Genomic DNA, 16097 nt, shown 5'->3' on the forward strand with positions numbered 1-16097 from the left:
TAGTGAATGGGTTATTAAGGCATATTCTTACACCACTGGCCTTCCCAGGCTAGGGAGGAACTCTGATGAGCCCTGTTCCAAATTTTATTAAAATAACAGACAACAGAGGTCAATAAAGAAATAAACCAGAAAAGATGGGAGGAAAACTGTGGGACTACACAGATGGAGTGACTAAAACAGAAAAGAAAAAAGAAAGCTGGATAGCCAAAAAGAAGCCAAGAAGAGTTTAAAAGGAAGAACAGTAGAAAATAAAGCAAAGAAACAAGAAAACAGGAGAACGGACTATCAAAACAAAGATCAGCGGAGGAAAGAGAAAGGATGCCAATGCAAAAATTACTATTTCTAACACTATTTAGTTGCAGGAAACTAAAAGAGAATTCTCTTTTACTTTCAGGGTCTTAAAAGAAATTCCAAGTCTTTATGTGAGAGAAGTGAATCGTGAATCGAGTTGCCAAGAAAACTGCCCAGGAAGTAGTGCCTGGCATGCACACATGAAGGCTGCTGGGTCCCTGCACTCGCCACTGTTTGGGAACAGGGGGAATGAGGGTGAGGGATGCAGGCTGGAAATGGGACCACAGCCACGGAGGGAGAGCCTTCGGGCCAGACAGCTCTGTAGCTTCCAAGCTGAAGGTGAGAATCTGAACATGAAACCTCAGAGGTCACTGGCCCATCTTGAAGGTGACAACTTTGGGGGAACCCTCAAAAAGAAGGATCCTAGCTGAGTTTATCGAGGGCTCACTGGGAAATATCCAGTCCTGAACGTTTCTTCATTAACTTTATTAACTTTCATTGATCTACTATAATTTTCCCAAGCCTAATTTACCAGAGCTTCAGAAAGCAGAAAATGACAAGACAAAGTCGCCTACTATCTCATGAAAGGTGACACACTTGATTAAAGGAGAAGATGTTATGGGAACAAACTAAGAACTCAATGTGTTCCTCTAAAAAGTTCAGAGGAGAAACAAAGAAAAAAATCCAGGTGTGTTTGGATTTTTCTTTTTTAATTTCTGTACAGCAATGGGAGGTACTTAACAGATTTATGGTATTCATGTTATTGATAGTATTATTATTGAAAATTTTGACTATATATGTAAATTATAACTCCACAAAAATGAGCAAAGTACATTAGAAATTTTTCACTTCTGTTTGGATAGCTATCTCCAGGCTACATAATAGGCATCCAGAGATACTACCCCAGCTGCCTTCGACATCTCCTTGCTGCTGGCATCATAACTGTCATCACCGTCGCCCTCCTCCTCTTCCTTCTCTCTGCCGCCACCGCCACCATCATCGCGGATTCCCCCGTCACACCACCATAATACTTCCAAGAGTCAGCCCTACTCCTTCTTATTCAATTATCGCTTTGTTAGACCATATAAAATTTTGTCATTTGGGAGCAAAACAGTTGCCTTTCTAGCCTTCATATTTTTAATAGGGTTTAAACATGTACATATAATTAAAAGTGTTGTTGATTAATGCAAAATGTTCCCCCATAATTCCTACTAATATCCTCTAAGGTGCAGAACTCAGCATTCATGGTTTCTTCTCTCATGAGCTCAAGAACATCATAAAGGTGCTTCCCTTCACCTCCAGCCCACTTAAGTCCTCAGATTTCAGAGGACGCTGTGAGGGTATGTTCTGGGATGGAGCAGGGGACAGCTCAGACACACTGTTTTTTAAAATCATGTTATCTGTCAATTCATCAGCAGAGTTTAAAATATAAAATAAAACTGCTGAATGATTTTGATGGACTGCCTCCTTTCATGAAATCCTTTACACTTTCACTTTGGCTGGTTTGTGTTCAAGCAGCTGTATTCTGGGGATTTATATAGCATCTTTTTCTGGAGTATGAATTTGGTTTCTAAACAGTTGTGGCCACTCTGTTTTCCTTTCTTCGATAAGCAAACTGAGACTTGGAATTAAACCAAATGAGTAATTTGCCTCTATCAAGTCAATGTGTCCTAGAGAAGAAGGGAACACACTTAGCCCTCTCTACTGGGTTCTTCTAAAGTTACATTAAAAATAATACTGAAGTCACTGGGAGGAGTTAGATTTATTATTTTTGTGCTGAATATGCATTTTAGAAAAAATAGAATTAAAATTCATAAATTTCCTTACAGAAAACTATTATCACATAATCGGGGTTTTGACTTTTTTAAAAAACGTATCTATAAGATAGATGTTCTTTATGATAACCCAGACTGCAAACAAATGTTGCAGATAGTAATAAAGATTTTATTTAAATTTGGCTTCCACAGAGAATGAGTTCATATTATCATCAATCTATACTTGTAGTGAAACTCCTGACCACTTAAATCAGTTCTTCCCTGTAGTTTTTTTTTTAGCTTACAAAAGCACCAGAACAAATATTAATATGTGAATAAAATAATAAAATAGCGATTGCTTGTATAGCTTATGCACTGCTTTCACATATACCAGCTCACTTGACAAAAGTACTAATGTCTTATCATGATCGGAAAGTTTGACATCTTTTATAGTTTTTCCTGATATCTATTCTTGTCATTGTCAATTTCTTACCCCTGTCTTTTACATCCTTAAAATAATAAGAAACCAAAATGCTGAACCTGAATCTTCCCAAATTATGAATGTCACATCGTAAATATATTCACAAAAGTAATCCAGAGATCCAAATTAACAGAGTGTGAGAAAGAAGGTTAGAATAAGTGGCAATTACCTTTCAGGGGCTTTCTACCAAACACGTACAAGCCACATAGAGTAGGTGAAAATGAAATGGGGTTTGAAGATGTGATTCCGTTTCAACCTAAAATATACTCATTCCCGAGGCAATATGTGGCTCCTTGAACTATTCTTAGACTAACACAGAGTCAGGTAAACAGTAACAATTTAAATGACTGAAAAAAGTGAGAACAGGAAAAAAGGGTGCTGAGATATCACCTAACTACAAAGAAAGAATTACTGAAAACTTGAAAATTAACCATTCAAATCTCTCCCTAGAAGTGAGCCTTGCTCAAAGTTGAGAAATAGTTCTAAGTGTTCACCAGTGCACAAACTAGGCACTAAAAATATGCATACAGACAGTAGACAGTAGACAAATCACTAGGGCTTTGGCTTTGATGCAAAAGGTTTGTATATTGGTCAAGTTTTTTGGAGAAGTGGGCAATATTTAGCCTTTAAGAATATTGAGTAATAAAACTGAAATCAGCACAGAGTATTAAATACCTCATTTGAATTTTTTAAAACATAGTGGATATAATTAATTTTCATCTTCAGTTTTATCCAAACTCCCTAAGATATTTGAACTTGCTAAGGAACCCAGGATAAGATAACTCCCACTTGCCTTCATCATGACATATTAGGTAAGACATATTTTGCAGAGTCACAGCTTGTCTATTTACAAATTTATTCCCTTTGAATAACAATTTGTTGGGACATGTGACAATCTTTCTCCCATTACTATATGCCCAGGGCAGTTTTATCTGTTACATTTCTTCATACATAAAGAAGGCTACATATTGTGGCCAAAAGAAGAAAATACCCATAGCATCTTAACGCTAAATGATGTGAATTTCGCATAAATTCTCTGAACATCCCTGTGGGACATTCAGGTGGACAATCCACACAGTAACATTTTATAAATGGAAAAGTTAAGAACCAGAAGTAATAAAGCTTAATCTAACTGACCCAAAGTCACCAGCTAATTTGTAAGAGAAAAATAAAATAAAGACAATCAAAACTGCTTTTTGGTTTGTGTCCGTAAAACAACCAGCCACTTAACTAAACTTTTTCTTTTCTACTGACCATAACATTTTAGGTCAGTAGCTTTCAAACTTCTTTACCTCAAACCATGTAAGAAATACATTTTTAATCACAGCCAGCACAAACAAGCATGTATAATTAAAACAAATTTTCAGGAAACAAAACTTTCCCTTATTAGATATTACCCACTCGGCTATTTTCTATTATATTCTTTTCTATTTTATTCCTTTAAAAAAAATGTTCTAGACTCACTAAACTAATTTCGTGATCCTCTGGGTCATGACAAGCAGTTTGAAAACATTGCTTTTGGCCCCCAAAACTTTTGATAACTACTGAAGAAAATTAGAGGTTCCTAAAAGAATCTAATCAGTTCTTTTTACCCAGAGTCAAACAGCAAAACTGAGAGGGGGAAGAATATTAAGTAACATCTGTCTATTTGAAATAACTCTATTTCATAGAGCCTTCTTTTCCTCCCTGGGTAATAAAGGCAGAATTCAAACAAAAAAGAAAGGATGTTATGGTAAATAAATGACAAAGGAAAAAAAAATTATTCTAAAACTGAATTTCCACACAGAATCCCATGTGTATGAGTTCTTTACCTCATTTTTTTAAAGTCTCACATATTTTTTTATTATTCTAAAAGTATCTGAATATCATCTAATGCAAAAAGTTTAAGATGGGGCATATTATAGCGATATTATTTGCCACTGGGATGATGAACAATTTTGAATAAAATGTGATTCCCCTCTTTATTTGACCATGCTCACTTTGTAATTATTAGCAAGGCAGTAAATAATCCACTGAGAAGCAGCCTCATTAGTGCCCATTGAAATTCAGTGGCATTAATTTGCAATAAAAGAACTGAAAATTAAATGGAAAAGAAAATAGTTTCTGGAGTCTACCGTAAGGTTATGGAATTCACATCATACCAGTGCCTTCCTTCACAACAAGGAGTTTAAAAGGTGTGAGTTAGACTTAATCGTTATACTCTGTTCTAACACTTTTTTTTTAAAAAAGTGGGCAGAATAAATTCTTTTTTGTTTTCCATTTTAACCCTGAATTAAAACAAGTTAAATTAACGTGATAGATGCCAACTTTTTAAAGTTTTGTTCATTGTTTGTCTTCTGAGGAATAACTCAGGCTGGACCTGCTTGGCTGTGGGATGTTCTAAAGTCCTTTGAGGGGCTGAAGGATGTGGAGTATATTCAGATACCCCAAGAGTCTGCCTTCACAATCCTCTGGGGCCACCCTGCACCCTCCTCCTATTTCTTCTGCTACAAATATCTCTGGATATAGAACACTGAACGGAAAATCGGTCCACAGCTTGCTATACAGAAGGATCTGGGTGAAAGTGGAAGGCGAGTCCAGGCACCAGTGTACAGTCAGGCAGTGCCTAACTCAGCACCCAGCCAGCCACGTGGGTGCCCTGGGGCCTCCCAGCAGCACCTAGGGCACAGGTATTCACCCGGACCTCCTGCCTAAGGCTTCCTCAAGTCCATCACGAAGAGAAGGGAGACGCTGTCAAAAGGAAAATGGGAGGAAGAGGGGAGAAGGAAAGTATAATCTCTACTAGGAAAAATAAATAAGGACACAAAACATTTGCCTCTTAAGTCACAAAAGTGTCCCAAACTACCAACTGCTTCTTCGCCCTTGAAGGCAAAGCACAGAACCGGGCTGAACCGCTGCTCCCCAGTCCTGGGGCATTCTCCTCCCCGGTAGGCCAGAAATGAAACTTAGCTGTCAGGAAAGTATTTCAAAACACTCGTGCTTCGATGTGGCATGTGTTAAACCCACAGGACACTTATAAATCTCTGGCTGTCAGAAGTCTTCTGTCTGCTCTGACACGGACTCAGCCGGGTAACTCAGAAATCAGAAACTCCTTAAGACCCATTGAACTCTATTGCCCCTCTGAGGAGCGCAATTCGATCCTACAGCCCTCCAAGGTGGGACGGGGAGGGCGAGGAAAGCGGTGCTAAGAATCGCTTCCCAAGGGAATCACCTTCACCATCACTATCATCACCATCATCATAGCGTGCATATTTCCACCCCGAAATTCTAGGAGAAAGGAAATTTTGCAAGCACATTAAAACAAAATTGTAAAATACTACTAATAATATAAATAAATAAAATTCTGAGCTCCGCTAGCCCCAGACACCTTCAGCCTTAAATACCAAAGCGGGACATTTTCTAGGGACTCAGAGCACCTTGTGTTTATTTGCTCTGGGGTGTTCCCCCCACACACACACACTAATAACCTCTGCTTTGCACAGTTTTCCAATATTTGTTTAGTTAGGAAGCACACGGGGTTTCGGATCTGCGTCTCACGCAGACACTGGGGGAGGGGGGGGCGTGGAGAACAGAATGTTGCTGTTTTTTTTTTTTTTTTTAAGCCGCCAGGCCAGAGAACTTGACTCTCGAACGCGAGATCCCCCCCGTGACCCTGGGCCGGCCGCGCGCTAGCCCTCGGGTCGCGCGTCCGCGGTTCCGGCGGCGGCCGGGTTGCCGGGCGCCCGGCCCCGCGGCCTGCGGGCCCCGCGAGCTCCCGGCGGCGCGGCCCCTCGCCCCCCGCTCCCTCCCGCCGCCGGGCGCGCGGCGGCCACCCCGACGTGGCGCGGCGGGCGGCGCGGGTACCTGTAGAAGGCGGGAGGGCCGGCCTCGCGCACCGCATAGCCGCTCGGCTCGTTCTCCAGGTAATAGGGCACCTGTTGGCCGTGGGGATGCAGGAAGGGCGAGAGCTGCGGCGGCGGGTGCAGGAGCACCAGCGGGCTCGGAGACACGCTGTTGAGCGGCGGGAAACCCCCCAGGCCGTTGGCGCCGAACGCGGCCGCCTCGGACCCGGGGCCGTAGGCGAGGCCCGACTGGCCGTAGACGGGCGCGGAGGCGGCGGCCGCGGCGTTGAAGTCGTACGCGGCGCCCTCGGGGTAGTTGTACACGGCGGGCTTGCTGCTGTCCACGTACACCTCGCTCAGGGGCCGCTCCAGGGGGATCTTGAGCTGCGGGCGGTTCAGGGGCTCCAGCTCGTTGGCTTGGATCTGGTGCAGCAGGGCCATGCCAGACGCTTTGGTGTGCAGGGTCATGGTCATGGTCAGTGGCCGCGGGCAAGGCGCAAACCGTCTCCCCCCGCGGCAGAGGGCTCAGCAGCCGACCGGCCACCTGGAAGAAGAGCACAGCCCGCGGTTAGAGGCGGCGCAGCGCATGTCCCGCCGCGACGCGAGCTCCGGCCCTGCCCCGGGAGCCGGCCCGTCCGATGGAGCGGGCCGGCCGGACGCGAGCAAGTGCAGCCCGGCGCGAGCGCGCTCCGCCAACTCCCGGGCTCGGGTCTCCAACTTTAAGTACCGGTCTCCCGAGCTCGTATGCATTACAGAGGTGCTGGAAGCCGGCCAGGGGCTGTTGCCTTGCCCTGACGTTGGCTTAAACATCACTCCAGGCGCAGCTCGTTTTGGAGCGATCCCAAAGAGCAGCTTCCCTGAACTTTACTTTACTTGTCGCTGCTGGATAGAGGCTGAATTTCACTGCAGGAGGGCGGGGGAGCCGAGGGATCTCCTAAAGGTGGCCCAGAGAAGACGGGGTTTAGAACAAACTCGGAAGACTAATCCAGGGGCCGGCTTTCTCTAACGTGCTACCTTATGTGCCCCGTGCCAGGCTCCAATCTATCTCTGTTTGTCTCCCTTACTGTTTGATTCACGCTCCTCGTTGGCTGGAAATCTGTAGTGTGTACACAGAATGACCCTGGGGAGGACCACTCTGTAACCGAGATACGGCAGATAGAGTGGGGTATGCGGTTGCCTATGCAGACGGCTATATTTAGCAGCTGCCGGAACTGATGGGAGGCATCTGGGGGGAAGGGGGTGGAGATTCAAGGTGTACGTATAGGAAGAGCCGCGCTTTGCAGCAGGAGGGTGCTGCCCGACCTCAGTTTTCCTCATCTAAAAAATTCTCCCGAAGTGGTCCCCTCCAGCCACGACCTTCTGAGATTCTCCCAGCCCGACTCGTCTGTTTGTACTGGACCACAGTACTGTACTTGCTCCCAGTAGGAATTCTAATGTGAATGACGATTTACAAAAACCTTCCGTTAGGCGGACATGGGTCTTCATGCCTTCCACTGATTATGCAACCAAAACTTCAGAAAACTGAATATGAAACGTGACCTTACCATAAAAAAAATAACCTCAGGTCATTAACCAAATCTTTGGCAGTGATGTTACACTGTCGGTCTAACCAACAAATTTTAAAAGGCAATGATACATTTCTGTTCTTTCATCCTATGATTGGACCTTCTTGGTTCACTTGGACTAGGATATGCAGAATCAAATATCCAGATTGAAAGAGAAATAGAAAAAAGTTTTGTACTGAATTAAAAACTAAACATGCTCAAGTACATTTTATATATATATATATAACATAATATATAATAATATATACTATATAGTATATAATGTGTATATATAAGTATATATTAAAAAGATATGGTAAATATATTGTGCACCTATAATCTTGGACAGTTTATACTTTTTAATAAACTTCCTTTGCCCCAGCCTAATGAACTCTGGTATGACCATCAGATACTTTGCTTTAACTGCTATACCAAACACCTGACAGAATACCGGACAAAATGTTTGTGTCATCTATAAATGACAAGGATGCTGTTACTGATAGTAATATTTTGGGATATCTTTATACTAATAAGCACACATTTTACCTAATTCTTACAAGAACAGACAGACCATTTGGGGGTAATATGCAGATGCAGCTGATTTACTATGCAGCCAGAATTGAGCTCAGCAAGAGTAACTATAGATTGTAAGCAAAGAAAGGGTTAAAAACACATTAGGTGAATCACAGATATTTCTCTTTATGGCCAGCAACCATTACTTTCCAGAGCAATTTTTTTACAGATGACTTCGTTTCGGTAAATCACACTTTCAATTTTCAAATGTCTTTTTTAAACCCATGCAAAAGCACTTCAGAGGGCTCTTAAAAATCTGAACCTGCCGAATTATATGTAAATTACACAAAGAACCTTACAAGTCCTGAAAGCAGAAGGAGATGCACACATAAACCCATGGCAAACAGCAAATCCTCATCTCCCTGCTAGGGTACAGACACTGGCCAGAAAGGTAAGTTGCTTTCTCAAAATGCTAAAGCTACAAAGAGAAATCAAAACAATCCTACCCTGCTGGATCAAGAGCGTCTTTCCAGAAATGTTCCATGGGCTTGTAGAAGTCAAGGGCTGAGACAGTGAGAATGAAGGAAGGAATGCGCTCACATGTGCCTGTGGCTCCGTGTGTGAGCAAGGCAGAGCGTGTGGGGATGTGTTTGTATGTGGAACGGCAGGGAATCGGGAAGCAGCCAGTAGGCAGGGCACTTGGCAGCCCCTCCCGGCAGGCACAGCAGCTGGGCTCCTGCACAGAGCTGGATGAATGGCCGTGGGGAGTGAGGAGAAGCTTGCTGTCTGCTCATGGGGAGCAAGGTGGCACACTCAAGCCAGCATCATTGGGGAGAAGCAAAACTCCAGCCCTGTTTGCTCCTTACACTTCGAGCCTAGGAAGTGCCCCATGTTTTCTGCTGCCATCCTAGGCAAGAGGGAAAACAGGCTTGCTGTAAATCATAGGCTTACACTAAAATAGGATGCCAGTCAAAAGAGCGTAGATATCAAGTTTACAAAATGTGACACGGGCGGTTTTTCCTGAAGAATATAATTTAACAATAAAAGCCTTCTGGGATACACTTGGATCCGATGCCTTGCTGGCCCCAGCCCCCAGTCTCTGAACAGACACACTGTTGCCTTGCCTCTGATTGCACCAGGAAACCAGACTTTGGAATAAATGTTTTGGCATTCTAGGGATGTGTTTCCAACTGAAACATAATATTCCTCCACCTCGTTAACCAAACCCACAAACCTTTCCATGAATAGCTCAGTTGACTGCTTTCTGTAAACATGAAAAGATATATTATTAAAAGCCCAGAGTAGGAAGATAAGACAAAGGTGGGTACCTTTGTTGAACTGATTTTAGGCATTCTGGTTATAGAGGCATTGGTCATGGGGAAAGGGTCTCTCATTTCTCAATCGTGCCCACATGGATCCACCAGGTTCTCAACTTTTCTCTTGACCATGGTGCTAACACACAATGAGAAGGTGCTCCTAGTGGCCCTCACCCAGTGTCTCAGGACATGTGACACCTAGTGGAGCCTTTGTTGCCAGACATTAGTCACTGCCTTGGGTATTAAATGACTCTAATCACAATGCCAGGAGTGGCCAGTCTCTGGCCTGGGACTCTATGCAGTTACCAAGAGATTTATGAGTGACTCTTGAGACCAGTACAAAGAAAGAAGTAAAAAGTTACTTTTTTTTTTAAGTTGCAAAAATGTTAATGCAAATATATATTTTGTGCTTTGAAAGACCCAAAATATTGCAATATTGGAGGACAGAACCCTTTGTTGTTGATGGTGGTGAATCCTAACTCCTCCTTTAGGTCAGCCATGGCCACCCATGCACTAGGCCAGTCCAAAATAAAACAAGAATGTGCAAGGAAGGGAGGAGCAGGAAGGGAAAGGAAGGAAGGAATGGGGGGAGGAAGGAGAGGAAAAAAGAAGACAGAAAGGAGGGGAGGATGGAAGACAGGGACTTTGCAGATAGTCTCCTTGAACGTGGGAAGGATAAGAAACCTCATTATCTCTGCATAGACTTTGCTTATGCTGAAGCTAACCATCCAAGTTAATTCAAGATGTCCAATAAAGGCAGTTTTCCTGAACACTTTCTTTCCAGCATTCTCTTTCCTGTTCCTGGTAAGAGCCGTCTCCCAGGCTTAATGAGAGCAGGTGGGAAAGGACACCGCACCTTGCCAATTTTCTTCTAGTGCTTCTGGCAAACAGCCCCACCGTCCTGTTCCCGGCTCCCTCCTCTTCCCTCTCTATCCTCTCCCGCTGCACAGGCTCACACTCCCAACCCCGCTCTGTGACTTCCTGGCACTTGCAGGTGAACTAGGGTCAAGTCTGTTTCTCTAGCTCCACCACTGAGTGCATCTCCAGACCCACTTTTCCAGCAGTCTCCTGGGCATTGCTGGCTTGTTCAAAATATGGGCCATCATTCTCTCTCCTCCAGACATGGGGTTCCTCTCAACCCCCCAGTCTGTGAAAAGCACCACTCTCCCTCCAGTCGCCCAGATTCAAGTCTCACAGTCTTCTTTGAGGGCTGTCTTTCCCTTGCCTTCCACACTCCTGACTATTCTAGCTTTGCGATTTCTCCCTTTCCCCGACATTCCTATGGCCCTCCTGCAGCCCCTCATTACCTTGCCTGTTGTAAGAGTCTCGTAGGGACATCTGCCTCTTCCCTCCCCACTCACTTCTTCCTAGATCTGCTGCCTTTTATTTCCTTGGTTTTTACAGCTTTGAGATCCATTTTCTCATGACCCGGCTCTACTCTTCACCCAGATCATAGCTTCCTCCGAAGTTCAGGCCTCCCTCTCTTCCCATAATATCCTGTCTAGTGTACCTCCCCGTGATGTGTAGCCAATGCTTCAGCCAAAAGAAAAAAAAAACTTGACACTCCAAGCACTCAAAGTTTTCCTGATGCCATTCTCTCTGCCTACAAACCCCACTCTGCTGGCCAGTCAGCGGAAAGCCTTTTTGAAAGCCCCCCCCCCAAATGCTATCACATCGAAAATGCCTTTATTCCTTATTCAAAAGTAATTTCCTCTCCTTTGAGCACCAGTGGTATTTCTCATGCATGTATTGGGTTGCCCAAAAAGTTCATTCGGGTTTTTCCGTAACAGCTTACAGAAAAACCCAAACGAACCGTTGGGCCAACCCGATATTACATTCATTCTTGAATTCGTTATTTATATATACTTTTATCCCCTCATCCTGCTCAGAAGTTCCTTGAGGACAGGGTCTGCAAAGAGTTATTTGGGTATTTTCTGAGTGCCTAGCCCTGTGCCTGGTCATATGAGATCATCAAATATTGGCTAATTTATTCATCCAGATACTTAAAAGGATAAAATAATATTATATGTATCTGGGTAACCCATCTCTAAAAGCTAACTTTCCAAGTAACGTTCTCCCATTTTCAAACTGTTTTTGCTAGACAATTATCTTGGTATCCTCATACTGACTGAGGCCATAAAGTCACAATTCAAATTCATACAGTCTTGAGGATTAAGCCTGCAATTCTTGGCAGCATGATTCACGAGAGAGCTCTGAATTTTTAGTTCGTAACCAGATAATACTGTGACCAAACAAAGTTTCTTCTCTAGCTCCATTAAAAGCTTTTTACATTTACAAAAACATGATTCCTCCAACAGAAACATGAAAGAAAATAAATGTGGAAATATTTCCAAAATAGCTTACACTCCTAGAAATGGTTCCTTCAGTCTGAGACATGGAGCTCCAGCCCTGTTCAAATTGATTATTATTTGATCATAATGCTCTGTTTGGGAGTTTTCTTTGCACATTTATTTGACACCATCTATTTTTTTCTAAAGTAGAAGAAAAATACTTTCCTTTTTAAATTTCTGCCTTTAAAAACAATGTTTCATACTATTATTTTGAGGGCTTTTGATTAGCTGCTAGAGTTTTTTTCAACTGACCTTTGATTTTTGTCTTATGAATTAAAATTTTTATGCAGTGAAATGCACATATCTTATGTGTACAGTTTGACAGTTTGGATATGCCCATGTGATGACCATCTTAATGAAATCATAGAGTGTTTCCACCACTCAAGAAAGTTCCCTTCATGCCTGTTTTAGCCAGCACCTAACCCCTACAAGCAACCACTGTTCTGATTTCTATCATCATAGATTTATTTGCCTCCTGGCCCAAAATGTGGACAATGACCTCTTACATATTGGAGAACATACTATACCGCATTTCCAACCAATGGCATAACAGTCCAGTGCTGGGCATGTGGCATTGTGAGGGTACAGAGGTCAGCAAGGTACAGAGCTATCCCTCTCTCAGTCAGACCCCCTCTCCCTGGGATCAGCTCCTCAAGGCCACAGGATTTTACTAACACGCTATTCATGGACCTTTTTCTATAACAGGCTTTACGTGATCAAATGCTACAGAAGCCTGCAAAGATACGAGTCAATGAGGAGCCAATGAAATCCGGATTCTCTAGCATGTTCTTAAACAGCCACTCCAAAAAATAAAATTTAAAAAGTTTAATGATTTTTAAGCCAAGAATCAAACCCAAATCTTATTCTAATGAAACTCAGCACCTCAGATGCCATTTCCTGTCTTCCTACCCAGAACCTGATGGAGATAAGTTTGGATTTTCGGTTGCCAGGCAGAATGGCTACTCTTTATTGTGAATCAATGAGTGATTCAGATTTAATTCTCCAGCTTAATAGAATTGAGTAACTTTCACGTTACATGTTTTAGAGAATTGTTTATGTAATTTAACTATATCGCATGTGGCATAAGACAGTTTAGAAAGTACTTTCTCTATAAGTACCATGAGTGGTAACAGACTTCCAATCATTTCCAATTATTATTACCACCGTGTCCCACTCTCTCTCTCCCTTATCTGTTGTTTACTTGAGGAATCTCATTGCCAGCTTAGGGTATTATTCTCTGTGGAGAGCAATATCCAGATTGTGTCTAAATTCAAGCTCTTCAAATAGTACTCTCTACTGTTAAGGAGGGCCTTGGTACACACACACACATGCACACACACCTGGTATCATACCAGGAACCTGGCCCAATTTCAGAACCAGCCTTATTCAAATGGTAAAACAAAAAAAACCAAAAAAAGGAGATTTGTACATTTGAGGCCTTTTCGGGTCTTTCTTCCTATTTTGTTACCACACTCATCTGGATAACTGGCTGCCCTCAGCACCAGCACCCTAGGCTAGCCGTGCTTACCAGTGCCCCCCCCCCTTCTCCCAACCCCCTCAGTTACATCTCTACTGGCTCAAGAGAGTGATATATTTATGAACATGCCAAAGAATAACTCATGTATCCAATTCACTCAAAAAATATTGATTACCTACTGTTACCAGGGCCATGTCTAAGTGCTGGGCCTTGTCTTAGTTAGCTCAGGCTGCCATAACAAAAGACCATAGACTGGGTGGCTTAAAACAACAGAAATTAATCTTTGCACAGGTCTGGTGCCAGAAATCCAAGATCAGGGTGCCAGCTTGGTCAGGTTCTACTGAGGACTCACTTTCTGGCCTTCTCTCCCTGTGTTCTCCTATGGTGGGGAGAGCTCTCTTCTCTCTCATAAGGCCACAGTCCTGTTGGATTAGGGCTCCACCCGTGAACTCATTTAATCTTCATTACTTCCTGAAGATCCTATTTCCAGATACAGTCACATTGGAGGTTAGGGCTTCAACATATGAATTCAGGGAAGACACAATTAAGTCCACAGCAGCCACCCTAACATAAACAACATATGTCTCTGCCCTCAGAGAGCTCACTTCTAGGGCTTTAGTATTTAGTCCTACTTTAATGGCCCCTCCTACTGAGCCTCGTCCAATAGCATCTCTGCCTCTGTCTGCCCACAGATGTTGGTATTCCTCTAGGTTCAGCCCCTAGGCCTTCTTGTACCCTCTATACTTCTCCCTCTGGATGATCTCAACCACTCCCACGGTTCTAAGTTTCATCTGTAGATTGAAGACTTAAAAATAGAAATCTGCAACCAAGAGCTCTCTGCTGGCTAGGAGCCATTTCCAGATACCTCTTAGACATTTTTACTTACATGTTCATTCATTCAATAAGTACTTCCTGAGTACCTACTATGCGCTCACCATTCGAAGCTCAACTTGTTCAAAATTAACTTATCTTTCCCCAGACCTATTCCTCCCTCTGTTTCCTATCTCAGCAAATGGCATTGCTGTTCATGTAATTGTGCAAGCCAAAAAAAATCCAGCCTTCAGCCTCGACCCTCTTTCTCACTCCCTATATTTGATCTCTCACAAATCTTTTTTACTTCTGTCTCCTTGATCTCTTCTGAGTCTACTCCCTTTTTTCATCATCATTATTATTTTCAGGCCACTATCTTCTCTCCCAAGATGTGCCTCCAGCCTTTTTCTTCCCCTATCCATTCTCCATACTATGGGAAGTGTAGTCTCTCTCAAGAGCAAAAGGACTTGAATTATTATTCTCATTTCTCCAGCGTTCTCTCCCACAGGTACTGTGCTCCTGCCATATTGAATTATTTTCAAGTTCCTCAAACTCTGTGGACTCTGTCTGAATCTAAATATTCATATTTTCAATTCACCTTACCTGGAATCTTCCTCCTATTCCTTTTCATCTGACTTAGTCCTACCCATCCTTTCAGTCTCCCTTGAGATATCACAGCCACCAGGAAGCCTTCCTTGATATCCTCGATTTCCTTTGGGGCCTGTCTATGAATGCTCCCTAAAAAACCCTGGTTATGGCTCTTATCACGCTGTTGGAATTTCCTGTGTATTTCTCTGTATCCTCCCACTGACCTATAAATTTTTAAAAGGCACACAGGGACTGTCTTTTTCCAAGTCATGAGCCCATTGCTTAGTAGAATGCCTGATGCATAGTTGGCCCCAATAAATACTATTTGAATAATGAATGTTTATACCCCTCCCAGATATCACATTTGCATTGTTAACTGAATTCCTCAATAACTTAATTCGAAAGGAGTGAATATAATGGCAAGAACTCAGAACCAGAGCTTAGAAGAGAATTTGGAAGCAGATTCATATTTTCTAGAACAACTCAGATTTCTTATCTCATAATAGGCTATTAGAATTAATAGCCCCTTTATGGGTTTCAAGAGCCCAAGCTCTTAATTGTATCCATAAAGAAAGGTCATACTGCTGAAATGTCTAGTCCAGGAGAACTGGGCTAGAATCTGGGTCTTCGAGTTTAGGGTGCATCATTCTTTTCTACCACCACCCCTATTCTCTCCCTGTTGATACTCATTCTTTCTTCTTCTTTTAGTGTGGGCCATGATCAGCATAATCAAACTAAGACATAATCTTAATGGCTCAGTGGGCTATTCTTAGAGTCTTAAAATTTTCCAACTCTGGAAATCACAACAAGACTGCTTCACATTCTCAAGTCACTGGTAAAGAAATGGGGAGAAGGGTTTGGGAACATAAGTTAAAACATTGAAACAACCTTGTGTTCAGAGAAATAGCTTGCCTTATGAACATGAGGAAATGAATTTTCATGCATTACTACCTGGAGGAGGGTTCATTAAGGTCTGACCTTTATACCTATATCATTCAAATCAACTTTCTAGCTAAAGGAACACTTTATATCATTCCTGTACCTTCTAACTTGTACAAACTTGCAAATATATCTTTAACCTCAAAAATTGCTTTACTGTATTTGACACATTCCAATTTCCAAGAGAATCTAATTTGAAAGATACCTTTCCA

General features: G+C 42.7%; 1 protein-coding gene across 2 annotated transcripts in view; it reads right to left on the reverse strand.

The window, feature by feature from the left end:
* Positions 1-8989, reverse strand: part of ESR1 (estrogen receptor 1) — a 259834-nt gene extending 250845 nt beyond the window's left edge. Inside the window, exons 1-2 of one of the 2 annotated variants that reach the window (XM_036872012.1) lie at positions 8911-8989; positions 6370-6891 (exon numbers count right to left, since the gene is read on the reverse strand). In XM_036872012.1, coding sequence (XP_036727907.1) covers positions 6370-6821 — 452 coding nt within the window. In that variant the 5' untranslated portion in view covers positions 6822-6891; positions 8911-8989. Of the gene's footprint in view, positions 1-6369; positions 6892-7074; positions 7281-8910 lie in introns of those variants that run through there. The other variant, XM_036872013.1, reaches the window with a different exon arrangement.
* Between the last annotated feature and the right edge of the window lie 7108 nt (positions 8990-16097).

This window comes from Balaenoptera musculus, chromosome 12, assembly GCF_009873245.2.
Source record: "Balaenoptera musculus isolate JJ_BM4_2016_0621 chromosome 12, mBalMus1.pri.v3, whole genome shotgun sequence".
NCBI classification, from domain to species: Eukaryota; Metazoa; Chordata; class Mammalia; order Artiodactyla; family Balaenopteridae; genus Balaenoptera; species Balaenoptera musculus.